We start from the raw sequence: 15,864 nt of genomic DNA, 5'->3' as shown, positions 1-15,864 counted from the left end.
GCTGCTCATAGCAAATAAGCCACCAGAGTTGGTATCTCAGTTGGAAGTGTTAACAGAGGGATCTGGATGGAAAAAATATGGAAAATAAAATCCCTGTATTGGGAAACATGCTTGCTTTAGTATTCAAGTGAAGATCACTCAGCTGAGGTGGGATGGATTAAAACATACCGACAGTGGTCATACAGTAGTTGTCCTGCAGATCAGCAGGGGGCTCCAGGCTTGTTGCTAGATGGTAGATGTGTGTGGGTAAATCCAGACCATTTATTCCAAATTGGTGTGAAATTTTCGGTGCTTTGGAGAATATAGTTTCAGGCTGAAGTTAAGCAGATTTCATAAATTCACTAACTTTTCATTATAAGCGTGTGTATCCACATGCTGAAACACAAGCTACAGGCAACCAGTTTGTAACTCTGAAAATGAGAAAAATAGATCCAAGAGGGGAAAATTGATGTGTTTGCAGTCAGTCAAGTGAATTTTATTAGGGTTTGTGGTAGCAAGGAGAATTACATCACGAACCCCAATTAGACATGAAGACCTCTTCTGCAGTATCTTAATGGAAGTTGCCTGTTTATACTGCAGAAGAAGAGGTAAAATAGATGTGCTATGAACTGGTACTGTGACATCTTCCTGATAACAGTTCTGTCAGCTTCATCAGAAACTGGAGTAATGCTCAGTCGTACTGAGTGTGTAGAAGCATAGACATAAATAACACAAGTGTCCTATAAATAATTTTGGACTTGGGCAGTCAGTCTCAGTTGCACCGAGATGCATCCAGATGCAAATATTCCATAGAATTTAATACGCTTTTCACTTCTCGACTTGGTGAAGTTTATGTGGTGACTTGACAGTAGTTTTTCAAAATGTCAGCAGTTTTCAATTAGTTTCAACATGTACATGAGCTATTGCAGTGGCCAGTATTTGAAACCTGAATGCCGTTTTTTCCTCCCTATTCCTCCAGCTCGTGCCAGCAGTGGGGAGCGCAGTGTTGTCAGGGTCAGCGTTGCAGTTGCCCTGTGCTGTGCAGGGAGGATGCCATGCCGCACAGCTTTTACAAGATACACTGAGAGATCAATGTTGGGAAACAAATAATTTCTTTCATATCACATCTGTTTCTCTTTTAGGCAACAGTTACCAAGGTCATGGCAATTTTGACTTCCCACACGGGAATCCCGGTGGCACATCTATGAATGACTTCATGCATGGGCCACAGCTGTCACATCCCCCAGACATGCCGAGCAGCATGGCAGCTCTCGACAAACCTCTCAGTCACCCCATGCAGGAATCTGTAAGTAATGGTGCTGTGGACGTAGATTTTCCTTTGTGGGGGGTAAGGAGCTCTCATCCAGCTAACGGACTTGCCTTGTGAACTGCTTTTACTTTTTGTGGATTCCTCACTTTGGAAGTTTGTGAAATAGAGTAGTCCTGAGAAATGCAAAAATGCCATTTTTAGTTTCTGGCCTTTTTGAGTTTTCGGAGAAGCATTTCTGAGCTTTTTGAATTGTCATTTAAGGTTGTTTATCTGAAAGAGACAACCTGGCTCAGTGTGCTTGTGTTAATCATTGTGCTTTGCTCTGACACCTGAGAAAAACTAGACTTCATTCCCTAGGCCGGCAGGGTCTGTGAATATCCATCTTCAGCAGACAGCTTGTTATAGCAAGACATTGACTGACTTCAGAGCAGGGGCAGTATCTTCCCTGTCTTTGTCCCTGAGGGCAAAATTTACATCAAAGCATTTTGAGGGGGAATTCTACCCAAGTAGCATGAAAGGCACCTTTAAGCTGTTGGGAATAAGGCAAACCTGTAGATTTCAAGGAGAGATGCTGCCACTGGTTTGAGAGTGTTTCAATGTAAGAGACTAAAAAATGGAGGTTCCTCAGGTCTCAGATAGAGAGGCAGAAATGTGCGTTGGAAAAACAGCTTGCTCAGAGCACTGAGTTTTATACACAGAACTTTATATATCTCCAGAAAATGCAGTACTGCAGCAGCTAGGTGATAGAAAAGCTACCAGCAGCATTTAGCTCTGAGGCATGGCTAGTCATCTATTTTAACTCAAGGGGGGTGGGGGCTGGGGTGTATAGATCCTTTTATGTTCATTTAAGTTACAGGGCAGGGGCTTTACAGTGTGCTGTTACTGCACAGGAAGGATGTTTAACTTCACAAGTCATCTGTGCCATGTCTTTAGTGAATACTAGAAAGTACAATTTCAGAATGTAATGAGGAAATGTGGTAGCAGATGCCCAGCAAAAGCCTACTCAGTCAATGTCTCCTCTAGCTGGCAGTGGATTTTCCAAGGAGGATGGTGAGAAGTAGGAAGAGAGTGGAGAGAGAGTTCTTAGTATAGCTTGGAGAGAGCCCAAGTAACAAGACTGTCTGCAAAGGAAGAGTCCAGGAACCGTAACGACTTTGCCACTTTACAGGCTAATAAAGGACAGAACAAACATGCTGTAAAATTAATTTTACATTGGCGAATTCCACATACCCAGCTTAAAGAGCAGTCTGAATTACCTGCATCAGAACCAACCATACAGTATTAGAATATAGTAGTGAGGGGGAAATACTACCAACCTGAACCACTCACAGCTGCTTTCCTTTGAATCAAAGCCCCAGGGAATTACTCTTTGCCTGCCATTATCTGACACCTACTTCTTGACTTCATCAGTTAACTGCTATACCTTTGCTATAGTAGTTGCCCCAGTGAAATTTCTGAAGTGGTAGGACGTGAAGTGGTTGAATATGAAAGTGAAGAATCTGTGGCTTTCTGAAAATGAGACTGCTTACAGATGATAGCAAAGGTGAAAGTTGCTCAAGGCTATGCATGTTCCAGAGCTATAAGAGGGTATTTGGGCAAATGTTAATAGATTTTTTGGTTCTGTGGGCCAGTCTGTAGTAAATCTGATACTTGCTTATGATAGCTTGCAATTAAAGTAGACCTTTGCCTCACTTCTCCCTCATCTATCACGATACACAAGCTGTACTGTTTGGGAAGGGAGAGCAGTGCTAAAGCAGGTTCCGCCTAGTTTATGTCAATGGCTGGTTTTCTCTAATGAGGACCAGTTTTCAGGTCTATAAGCACAGGTGAATTATATTGACCTTGTCAACATAGTCATATAGTCTTGAGGACTGTTAGTGCTCCCACACAGCTTTTTCAATATTACAAAGTCTCTGCTTTTCTCTCCTTTTCTCCTTCTTCCTTTCTTCTCTCTCAAAAAATGAACTGTTTGTCTGTAGCAGACACTCAGGAAAGGCAGCTTTAAATTACTGCTTTTAGAGAAATGCATGCCATTAACACATTCCTAAATTGTGTAGCTGAATGTCTTTAGACAGACATCTCTGTACAAAAATAACTATAAATCACATTGCATAATTGAACTAAGGTTTTAAGACGTTGCCTGTGCTCTTCTCTGGCTTTCTGTCTTTCCTTTTTACACGTTTAAGGTGTATTTTGTTTTCATCTACTACTCACTTTGACCGTTTTGTGTTTACAAAGTGAGCCAGGATCAGATGTTTGGTGCTTTTAGACCCAAGGTGTATCTCTAAGTGGAGCTGAATGCTGCTGAGGAAGTTCCTAAGTTTTCCTATTATGAGGTTTTATGTGATGGCCCTTATATAATGGTAGGCAGAGAAAATTGATCCCTCCAGACATATTCCATAGATCACTCCAGGAAATGCAGATGTGTTTGTCCAGTGTAGGTAGGGCTGGGTAACCGCGGCTGGATCATCAGAGCTACTTTCTCTCAACACTGCTGTTCTGCTCCTGTGGAAGAAGAAAAAACCGAGACCTGAAATGTGGCTAGAAGTAATACCTCTTCCCCGGTGTAAAGTGGTGTGAGAACTATAGAGCAGATGCTTCTATGTCAGTGCAAGATTGCTACAAAATAGCTGCCACAATCGGATCATGTTTGTTTTCAGAAATTGTAAACAAGTTTTAGACAAAGGTGAGTTCAGCGTTAGCTCTAGCTTAGTGTTTATTGTGGTGTAAGGAGTGGTACATGACTGAGCAATGGATGATCACACCATAGTTTCATATACATGGTGAGGTGAGATGAGCTGGTGCCACTGTAAAAAGTCATTGCTCTTATTTCTATTTTCACTTTACCTCTCTCTCACAACAGTGTAAGTGTTACTGCAGCCATGAAGTGATCTGGATCCAGGTACTGATGTGATTGAAAACTTAATTCAGAGCAAAGGGGAAAAAAAAGTTTAGCTTTTATTCATGTCGGTTCCCCAGTTGAGTTCACTGCATGTCTGCAAGGATGCACCTGATGACAAAAGCATGTATGGGAAAAGTGATTGAGAACAGCAGCAGGGCAGGATGGCATCTTGCAGTGTGTGGTTCTGCCAGCTAACCCAGCAAAAGAGTTGGTAAAGCTATGAAGCCAGTAATGGAAAGAGATATAAGCCATCACTTAACCTGATGATCTGTTTTTTTCACCATCAATTTTCTCCTGAGACAAAAGGAGTATTGTCTACATCTGACAGGTCCTGTTGCTCTACAGCTGTACATTTTGGCACTCCTGGAGGTCACTGTTGGGCTTGTAAAGAGTTGTGTTGTTTTGTGCTACTAAGCTGAAGATGTAGTTGTGTCTGCTGTAAGCTTGTCTTTTAGAGATTGTAAATGTTTTAAGAGTGCCAAAGTTTATGCTCCTAAAACAACTCTGGAACTATGTTGCTATGTAGGCAAAGGCAACTTTGTTAGACTCTACATTTATATTGTGGGTTAGTGTTTTTAAAATAAATTGTGGGAGTTGCAGACATAAACTGAACATAAACAAACTGTATTGCTTAGAATGTTTTTGCACCATGGCAAATTTATCATTAGCTGAATGCAAATAGAACAATGTTGAAGTCCTGAGCATTTTCCTTTCTCACAGGTAGGCTGGTGGAGTTTGTGGCCCAAGTCAGATGGATTTTGAACCTGCAATGGCTGTTTAAGGTTATGGTGGCCCTCAGACTTACAGTGAATAACGGCTCCCTATCCAAGAGTTATCTCAGGGCCCAAGATACTGCCTTATCAACTAAATATTTGTATATATAAAATGCTTGCCTATATAAACATAATGTAGAATTTCTAACCTGCTTACTTGTTCTGAAATATGTCTGAGAACATATGAATGCCTCTTGGTTTAAATAATTATTGATATAAACATGCCAGGATGACTCTTGCTTTGTACATTCAGGGATAAATTTAAGACACTATTCAAGATAATCCTGGTTTGTTGTGTTTTTTTCCGGAAACTGCTTTCCCACTTCAGCAACACCATCTTAAATTGCTTTTTACTTTTTGTTATTATTAAGCTTTCTTAATTTCCACACTTTCTGTTGCACGTGTCCTCAATGAAAGAAGAAGGAAAGTACTGTTTGGATAGACATCTACTTTCACTTGGACTTCTGCAGTTTTTAGGCTGCAGATTCATTTACATTGAGGTGTGGTCTGTGCGCAGATTTTGTACAAGTTTACCCCTAAGTAACAAAAATAATGTTGCAGAATACTTTCCAAGTAGTCAGACTGTGACCCTAATGGAGAGAAGAGTGTGTGTATCAGTACTTTTTAACACTTCATTTAAACTCTCATATGGGAAAGAGGCCCAAATGCCATGTTGTAGATAGAATCCTGCTTGTTTCCACCAACCTTCATGCTGCCAAAGCATTGGAAAGGACCTCCATGTAGTTGAGTATGACTGTCCCAGTGGATCAGTATTCAGGTTTCAGTTTTCACACAAGTGGTGAAATGTATTTTTTTAAACGCTTGTTTCTGTATTTTTTTTTAAGTTTTGTGGGAACATTTTAATTAAGTTTCATAATAATCGCCCTTTTGCTTTCCAAAACTGAAGACTAAGATTAAAATAACCTTGCAGTTTACTGTGATATGAAAGGGTCAATGCTGACATAGCATTTTGCTGGTTTCTGTTGGCTTGGCTGGATGAATTTCATGCTGTTGTCGTATGTATCTGTTATTTCAGCTCCACTTTGTGGCAATCTGTAGCATTCCTCAAAAAATGTTTACATTTTTTGCTTCTCCATATACCCAATTAATATGAGACATGTGATTCTGAAGGATTCAGACGCTTCTTTCTCATGGCACCAAGGTCAAGCCCCAGAGAATCCACTAGCATTAAAAGTGACATGCAGCAGAAGGAAGAATTGGGCTTGTGCATTTTTGTTGCTTCTCTGTCATGTGAGAAAGACATTTTCCCCCTTCTTCCATAATGGGATTTGCAAGATGCATGTGGTTTGGTAGTTTATTCTCTACGGAAAACATACAAAATACTGAGCTTTTGCTAGAGAACTTACCCATGGCATGAATACAAAATAGAACTGTGATCATTAGCTTAGTTTAAGGCTAATGCATTGTACTTCACAGTCAGCAGGTATGCAGCCACCTACAGCAGCTCTGCTGATGGGTGGGGAGCTCAGTAGCTGAGCTGACTTCTTTTTTTGTCAACCATCAGAACCCATGAATATCAGCGAGAAAAATCTTCAGCCCTTAAAAAGGGGTGTTGCATTCTGAAAAGGAGGGGAGGAGTGGGGAAGACCTGGTCTTTGCAAGGCGTTTGTAATGAGCTGGAACACGAATAGGCAGGCGGTGTCAGGAAGCTACCCAATAAGGGAGATGAGCAGAAATGATGCATTTTCTCAGTTAATCAGTTTCCTGGTGTAGGGATCCTTATTCAACAAATTCTTCATTCATGAATTTTTTTGGGCAAAAGCATCGCCTTGCTAATGCTGAGCAACACCCGTAAGCCTCCTTCCCTCCTCTGTGGGGTTGGTTATTTCGCATCTTCAAGCACAGTTTCCCACATCACAAGGAAGCAAAACAACAGCACAAATCCAATGGATTTATCTCCCCCTTCCAGATAACCTTCAAAAAGCTGAAACACTTCCTCCAGCATTGGGATATGGAGTTTTCTTTTCCAATTGCACTTTTTTATTTCTTTTTTGGTTTTGTTTTGTTTTTTGTCGTGTGTGTCTTTTTTAAATTTATTTAAGTTACTTCTTTTTGTAACATGCGGTTACAGAGTCAGGCACCGCGAGCACTGTACCTTGTGGCCTCACTTTCTTTTCCTGCTTTTTTCCTCCTCCGCAGATCCCTCATCCCGGCAGCACTGATCAGTCCCATACTTCCATGCAGCAAGGTTTGCACGTCCCTCACCCCAGCAGCCAGTCAGGGCAGCCATTACATCACAGCGGGCCTCCTACCCAGCAGTCCCGGCAGCCGCCCCCGGCCGCTTCTAGCAACCATCCACACAGTGACCTGACCTTTAATCCCTCCTCAGCCTTAGAGGGTCAGGCTGGTGGACAGGGAGCACCCGACATGCCGGAGCCCTCGCTGGATGTAAGTCTGTGTCATACTATCATCTGCCTGCCATAGCGTGTGCTTCGCATCGCGGCGGGAGGGTGGGGGTTGCGGGGACGGGGAGCCGCTTCCACAGCACATGCCATCCTTTCATGCTTTGGTACATGGGTGCAGATGCTGCAGCCGAGGTGTCAGGGTGCTCCTGGCTTGCTGGGAGAATGGTTCTGGTTTGAGCAGCTGCATGGCGTGCGAGCCACAGCCTCTTCCTAGCAGCAAGGCAGGCATTTCTTCAAGCGACAGTTCAGGCACCAGGTGGGGAGCCATCTCCTCTCTTCTCTCTGATCGCTGGACGGGGCTCCTGTGTACTCATCTAGACCCTGAAGCCGTCGCAGTGCCTGAATAAGAGGAAGGACGCAGGTGTGTGTGGTTCTGACTGTGGTGGAGCTGTGCCAAGCAAGCTGCACGCAGAGCCCTGCAGCATGCCCTGGCCAGTGCAAGGGGGATCTGTACCAGCCCACCCCATGGCACTCTCCCTGCTCCCTGTGGCCAAAAACAGGCTGTGCCCATCCACACCCGCTTGTGCGGGTAGCTCAGCAGCACAAGTTCTTCCTCACAGTACACCATTTCTGACTCCTTAGCCACTATGGAAGGCAGCTCACAATTAAAAGATAAACCTAGTTTTAAGGACAAAAGTAATCTTCCATCTTCTACCATCCATTCAGCGGAGTTGGAACTGAATTACCTGAGGTATCTCTCTGGTTAACCGCCTACCTCCCAAAATACAAATTCCTTAGCGCTAGGATTGGATTTTTGTTTGTTGTGCATTCCCGTATGTGTATCTTCTGTCTGTTCCAAAGTCTGCTGCTGCACAGTGTAATTTTCTTCGAGAAATGCTCACCTCTGTGCCTCGGATTTATATCTGTAATTACTGTTGCTGTATAGTTACGTCTTCCGTGTCACACATGAGGTAGCCTCACAGAGAGGAAAGGGGTTAGGGGAGGGATGGATGCTCCAGGTGCAGGAACAGTGCTCAGTGGAGTAACTTCTATCTGAACCAGGCTGCTGCTGTTTCACACAACGCAGTCACGTGCACATCCTTCGGGAACGATAGTTCATGTGGCAATTAGAGTTCTGAACCCTTAAGGACCCAGTATGAGCAATATTAATAGGTGAAATAAAAATGTCATTTTTTTCTTCAAATATTTAAGAAACATAAAAGTATGCTGTTACGGGTCAGACACTCATTCCTCGATGAAAAGCAAAGTAAAAAAACCTGAACATTTATCACAGTACCATGGTTATCACTGATGGAGGCATGCTGGATTCTTATGGGAGGCCGAAATTATCCTAGCTGAGTGAGAAGGCAAGTGCTCTACAGTGTGGGGAATATAGTTCTTTGAAATATCTGTGAGCTCAGTCATCCTCAGGTGGATTATTTTAATTGGTTTAACTTTCAGTGGCTGTGTTGTGGAACCAGGCTGAATAAAGTCCCATGCAGCAAACTAAAACAAGGGACCATACCATGGGCAGCTTGGTCCGCTCCCTACTGACAACGTCATGTTAATTCTTTAGGACGTCTGTGTGATGCAGTCTTAAGGTTTAACCTGGGTTAGAGGCTATATCTTGTATAGATACAGCTATAGATGCAGGTAATCTGCACTTGTCCCTCTGACAGCAGAGGCACAAGACTCAAATGGCTGGTTAGACCTCTCAAATATTCGCTTCAGGAGCACTGGGTGCACCTCTCCAAATTCTGCCCCTAAGTCTAGCATGTTCCCATAGCTTCTGCCCCCGTCGCTCCTCCATCTCTTAGCTCTGCTCCAGCGCAGCACTCTCGCCACCCAGCGTGTCCTTTCACGCCAGCTGGGCAGGAGGCAGGTTGTGCTGCCTGGCGCTTGTGACCAAGGCAAGCCAAGGTCACCCTCAAAACTTAGAAGACTTCCTCTTCAGAGATACTGAGCATATCGTTTAAAACTTTCACCTTTCTAAAAAAGCATTTTTTTTAAATCCCCTGTATACAAGAATGAGTCTAGAGATGTTATGTTAGATTTTTAAGAATTAGGTTGTAAAATTGTAGGACAAATTCAACCATTTTTTACTTTTTACTCATTTGATGAGGCCGCAATTCTCTTTTGGGCTTCTGTACTAGGTGTTCATGAAAAATTGCGGTAGCAGGTGAAATACATTTAAAAGCCTTATATCTTTAGTCTAGTACTATGACAATAGCATTTTTACCATGAATAAAAGGAGGCAGTATTTTAAGAAGAGCATTCATTCTGGGAGATTCTGTTTATGTAAACTTGACATTGCATTTTTTTCAAAATGCTTAGGAAATAATAAACTTCTTCCTGCATTTCATGTTTAGCTTATTGAAAAATATAACATTAGAAGATGAAGCTGCATTTGCACAGTAGTAACAGAAGCATATAAGTATTTGCATGCTAAATGTGATGCAGTCAAGCTTTTAGTTTTATATTATTTGAAAACAGAACAACTTAAAATTGATTTCTCATACGTACTATTAAGTTTGTTAAAGCAGTCCTATGTTTTCCTGTCTTTGCTTTAACACAACACTGAATATAAAGGGAGTTTGTTACAAACTCTTCCCTGCCATTTTTTATATATGACACTTCTACTTTTGACTAGGATATGGCAAGATGCAGAATAAAGTAGAAAACATTGCCTGGTACACAACCCAGGAGTTACAATTTGCTTGTTACCTGCAGATGAAAAAGAATCTGATGTTTGGGAAAACAAATTTTTCTATTTGAAACACAATATTAATAAAAATGTAAATAAAACCTGCACAACTGTTCCTTTTGATACTTTAAAACATTGTGGAGATTAGTGCATCTTGTTGGATGGGGTGTTATGCCCCTGGCCCTTTAAAATGTCTGGAATTGCATGTGATGCTGTAGTCGAGTAGGTACTTCCAACCACTGTAAACTTACTGCCACAGAAAGGAAGGGACTTGCCCACCTGCCTTGCCACTCCTCTCCCCATACTCCTTCTCAGTTGTTTTTTTTCTAGTTTGTTTGTTTGGGTTTTTTTTTCCTTTCTGGGCTGGTTTTAACCCTGGACAAGTTCCCTGCTCCAGCTCACTGCCCAAGAGCTTACATCAGTGCACAGAGGGGTTGGGGGGTGGCTGGGGAGTGTGGAAAGGACAGGGCTGCCTCTTTCTGTAGGGATGCAGGCTTCGGGTGATCACCACACCGATATGTGCGAGTCAGATAGACCAGTCTGTGTTGATCTACGTTAAAGCTCAAATAGGTATTGCTCAAACTGCATGTTTCAGGTTTTCATTCAGTGCTTTATATGAAACTAACATAACGTAACAAGCACTTACTGAGTTTTTGTCAGCATCACTAGCCAGGAAATATACTTTGTTTATTGATGAACTTTGTGATGGGGAGGTTTATTGAGAAACCCTAATTGAGATGGTAATGTAACTCACAGGTGAAAACTGAGTAATGCAGACTCACAAACAAGTGGATACTGCATCATCTTAGGGTGTTAGGTTTGTGTCACTGCCTTCCAATTTATTTGTTTATATTCATATGAAAGCCAGTTTCCAGGAATGTGTGGCATTTAATCCCTTTTTTCTCAGTTGTGTTTCTGTTATCTGTAATTTTCCTTTTATCTTTATATTTTATAGCTGCTTCCAGAACTCACAAATCCAGATGAGCTGCTTTCGTACCTGGATCCTCCCGATTTGCCAAGCAATAGCAATGATGACCTTCTGTCTCTCTTTGAGAACAACTGAAACCATATGTATTCTCCCATCCCTTTCACTTGTTCACACTTGTGTGGCTGCACAGCGAGGAATCTTAACACTCCTTTTCCACAAGAGAAGAAAAAACTCACAACTTGATCCAATGGTGCACTCCCTGCTTTCTTCATCTCAGAACTGCTTTTGTCAGCTTCAAAGACTGCGAAAGTGACGGGAGAAAAAATACAAAAAAATAAATAAATGCAGTAATCTCCGAGTCTGCCATGCTACATGTGACAAAGAAGCATAGACAGTTGTGCAGCTATTGGAAACCCCATTTGTTGTTCATCCTCTAGAGAGAGAGTTCTGTGATAAACATAGTGTGAAGTATCTTGGCAAAAATGAATCTTGGCAAGGGAAGAAAAGGCAACAAAAAGGAACCGTCTTTAATTGACCCGTCTCAGAGTGTCCTTCCAATGTGTGTTCTTCCATTTTTTTTGAAACTGTATCTCCCTCCACCCCACCTCCCCTCTGCCCTTCTCCAACCACAGGTTTGCGTTGGAGTGATTGTCCTGGCCACACACGAAAAATGAAAACACATACAAAGCTCAAAAAAGCACAAATCCTACAGTCAAGTGGCAAAGATAGGGAAGACATACAGGCCCATCAGAGGGAGCCAGCAGTTTAGCTAATGCAACTTCAGTAACAGAGTCCTGAGAATCTCCAGGCTGCAGCCATGGGTGTTGGTATTTCTGCAGGTGCAGGAATCTTAACCACCTCTTTGCGGAGGATTCCTCTGGCCAACACACAGATTGGAAACACCCAGGAAAAATTAAAAAAATAGTGTTTGCAATGTCTAGGGATATTTTTTTGTGGTTTTGGTTTCAAATCAGTACTGTTTGTGGCTGCGTTAACATCCAGCTGTTGAGATTGCTGTAATAGATCTTTTTGCCATATATGCCATATGGAATGGAAAAGAGAGGGAGGGGGGATGCAAACCAAACTGTTCCTGATTATTACCTACAGCCTTCGGTGCCCCGAGTGTCTGTGTCACTGTCTGTACTGCACAATACATAGTAAGACAAGCTGGGTTGAAGGCAGCCAGGAAATCATTGCAGGATGGAGGGAGAGTAACATCACTATCTGCATAATTATTTTTAATAATCGGCTTGAGAAGGGGCATTGACATTGAACAGACATCTTACAGCTTCATTTTTGTTTTGCTTTGCGTTCTGTTTTTGTGACTGGTACAGATAGTTCAGCCTTTTTCTTTTCTCCTCCTTCAGTTTCTTTTTTTAAACTTTGGCTGCTGGGATGAGCTCTTTCTCCTGAAGGACTGGGCATGGGGAGAATAAGTAACTGTCGGAGGATTGCTACTGCCCTCAAGAGACCCTGCTGCCACAATCACTGTCTTGCCCCTGTGATCTGTGCTTCTCGTGTGGTTGCTGCTCCTGCATGAGCTTCCTATTGCTTCTGTGCCCATTTCTGTGCTCTTCGTCTCTCTCTCTCTCTTTCTCTCTCTTATAAATGATGTACAGTAGCTGTGTAAGAAGTGCATGTGTGCCAACTTTGCCCTTGTGGTGCAACATTTCAGCTTTTGCCCACTGTAGTTACTGGTTTTGTTTCTTTTTGTTACTAAAGCAAATTTGCCCCTACTCCTTTTCCTCATCCCAAATCCAATCAAACACCCTTTGTTTGCTCACCACAATACGTTTTAAACTGAAGTGCCAGGCAAAATTTTGTTTGTTCCTGCCAGTTTGACTAGATAGTTTCCTAGCCCTCTGTGTTTAGTTTGCAGTGGCTGTAAATGGCATGCTCTGTGCTTACGACTCTGGATTTGCTTTCCTCACCAAAGTCATGTTTGTAAATTCTTTGCAGTTTTTGTTTTATTTTGCTCTTTTTGTTAACGTTTCCCACTACTGCTGTACATGCGTCATGATATATATATGCTAGTCAGCAGCACCTTGCTGTAGATATTAAAGGAAATGGCGGTTTAGTTCTTTTATTTTCCAGTAGGAGTATTGAATCTGTCAAACATTATGTAGAGATGGTCCCACACTTATATTTTTCCTGTTTCAAGTTTTTTTAAGAAAGGCGCTGTTCATTATGCAAAATCAATTATTTTAAGAATTGCTATTGTAAATATCTTTGTGAATATTTTAGTATCGTCTTTGATAATATTCAACATTTTCATGATCTGGTTATACTTTTGCTGGTGTTTTTAAATACCTTGTCTGAAGAAAAATATGGGTCCTTTTTTAAAAAAGAAAATTGAGGGTTCTTTAACAGAATAAGGGAATTGGTTTTTTTCTTTTTTTTTTTTTTCCCCCTGTTTTCTTTTGATAAATTAGCGCAAATTTCATATCCATTTATGTGATGAATGAATTGATACATCAGGCAGTACCTGGACAATCAGGGCCCAGCTCTGTCATGGAAACATAATAATAAGTGATTGCCTAGGGCAAAAAAACCCCCAACTAACCGACCGATGTTCATTGACTGTGGGTGATTGTGGACTGGTAATGGCAGAGATTTTGTCTGTTTGCCCAAGTGAGCGGAACGCCTAGGACCAGCTGTCTGAACAGGTAAAGATGCACTAAGGCAAACAGCAAGTATGTAAGGTACCATATTTATATCACTATGTTGGTGCTCCGGTCTCTGCAGATGGGGCACGGTAACACTTAGGGATGTTGGTGGGTGGGGGAGGGAAACAGTATAGTATATTTTATTCTGCTTAGAAGTGTCTTTTTTGTTATGTAGGCTTGACAACCTGTAGAGGATCTCTGCAGAATGTTAAAGATACCTTGGTGTAATACATGGTAATATGGTTGTGGTGTGGTGCTGCTATCACACAATTCCTAGGAAAGACCGTTCTTCAGTTACAGATGTGGTTTGTAGCCATTTTACTGTAGTATTTTCCCCCTGTATTTTTGCTGCATTGTTTATTGAAGTCATTTGCAGGGGTGGCTAATAATAAACTGACTTTATGCCCTTAGAGTTTGGGGTTTTTGTTTGGGGGGGAAGTTTCTTAAGCCATAGGTTTGGGAATAAAGAAGATTTTTCACTATTAGTTGGAACTGGTTGCTCAGAGTTTTTTAATTGATTCTATTTAATGTTCCACCCTCCATTGATTCCTGAGCAGCTAAGTTAGTCACCTAAAATGATTTTTCTCTTAAACACATTAGTATTTTAAACCAGGTATGTTAAGGATTGACCTTTTGCTAACTGGTAGTATTTAAAATGTATCATTTAAAAGTACCTGTTGGAAAGAATAAAGGGAAAAAAAACCCCATAGATATTAGCAATATGTTTGGAGCAGTGTTTGCATCTGCTTTGTACAGTAATAGAGAATTAAAGTGGACCGTTGACATTTTTAAGCTTACAGAAACGCTTGGTTTCTAAGCAGAACGTAAGAGAGAAAATACGATTTTTACCCATCACCCAAATGTTGGACATTTGAGACAGTTTTAAAACTTACCTGTCAGCTAAAATCAGGTACTGTATAGTGGAGTTCGTATGAAAAAGCTTCTAAATGAAAATTTAGTTATTTTTTTATCTGTTCACTGCCGTATTAAAGTTTAGAGAAGAAAACCTAGCAAATAGGGTAATCACAGTCATTTCTTTTAAAGCTTAATTATTATATGAAATTCCAGTAGTATTTTTATTCTTCTTTTTTTTCTTTGTTTACTTTTTAATTGTTTCCCTATGGAAGTTCATCTGGGAAAGAACCCACAGAGATCTACAGTTCTGCTGCCAAGACATTATTATAGGACTGACAGATACACGCCAATGTCTGCAGCGGAGACTCAAGGGACAGCTGTACATATGTAAATGACAAATAGAGACATGTTAACAGAAATGCATTCATTTTCCTTGGAATGTGCATTGTTTTTATTTCGCAGGAAAAAAAAAAGCTTGAAGCTCCATCTTATGTGGAAAATGAATCCTGTTTGTTAGCGTTCGTGGAGTCTCGGCATTTGTTTCACTTTCACTTCTGTAATATACTCTGATCCTTTGTTTTGTTTTATCTACATGTAATATTTAGCTTACGTGTACTAGTCTATCACCTGTGTATTTTTAGGGTGCTACAGAAATAATGAAGAAAAATAAGGGGATTAAAAAAAAAATTGTAACCAAATTCATACTTTGTACAATTTTTGATATCACGATCAGAGGAGAATTAAAAAAAAAAAGTACAATCTGAAGTAACATGCAAAAATGGCCATTGTCTTTGTTTGTACATTGTATGTACAGTACAATGCAATCATTTCATACTTTAAACTGGTCAGAAAAAATAATTGTGATTTTTAGTCTTGCAAAACTGTATGTAGTTAGATGATGTGACAACCTAATATTTATCTAATAAATATGTATTCAGATGAAACCTGTATATTAGGTGTTCATGTGGTTATTTTGTATTTAAAGATCAAATTATTTGACTATTGCTAGACATTTATATACTCTGTTGTAACACTGAAGTATTCTCATTTGCTCATGTTAATTTTTTTTTTTTTCCTAAATAAATTTGCAAAATTAAGGTCTGGCTAATTGGCAGCTGCTTTGTAAATTCTGAGTTTCTTTTTGAAACTACCAACTTCCGCTTTGCCCTCCTGGTTTGTGTTACTGTGGAAGTCAGTTGCACAGGATGTACCTCGTGAGGGAGCAGGACTTGGTGCAGGAGGGGAAGAGCATGAACTGCCCTGGAAGAGAGGCAGGATAAAAGACTATGAATGCAAGTTTACTGGTAGGCATGGGATCACATAGAAAAAAAGTCCCTGCTGAGCAAGGTGTCGGTGACTTACAGTTCAGTACATGAGGCACTGTGTATCACCTAAACAAGTAATTACTTTGAAATGAAATC

General features: G+C 41.0%; 1 protein-coding gene across 11 annotated transcripts in view; it reads left to right on the top strand.

Annotated features, from left to right (window-relative positions):
* Positions 1-15,393, top strand: part of ZMIZ1 (zinc finger MIZ-type containing 1) — a 360,810-nt gene extending 345,417 nt beyond the window's left edge. For 9 of the 11 annotated variants that reach the window (XM_074830534.1, XM_074830533.1, XM_074830542.1 and 6 more), the window contains 3 exons: positions 1,122-1,285; positions 7,085-7,333; positions 10,950-15,393. In XM_074830534.1, coding sequence (XP_074686635.1) covers positions 1,122-1,285; positions 7,085-7,333; positions 10,950-11,057 — 521 coding nt within the window. In that variant the 3' untranslated portion in view covers positions 11,058-15,393. The remainder of the gene's footprint in view (positions 1-1,121; positions 1,286-7,084; positions 7,334-10,949) is intronic. The other 2 variants (XR_012623945.1, XM_074830539.1) reach the window with 2 other exon arrangements.
* The last annotated feature ends 471 nt before the right edge of the window (positions 15,394-15,864 follow it).

The sequence above is a fragment of the Strix aluco genome, chromosome 7 (genome assembly GCF_031877795.1).
Source record: "Strix aluco isolate bStrAlu1 chromosome 7, bStrAlu1.hap1, whole genome shotgun sequence".
Taxonomy (NCBI): Eukaryota; Metazoa; Chordata; class Aves; order Strigiformes; family Strigidae; genus Strix; species Strix aluco.
Note: the sequence above shows the minus strand (reverse complement) of the source record. Positions and strands in the feature narration are given on the sequence as shown.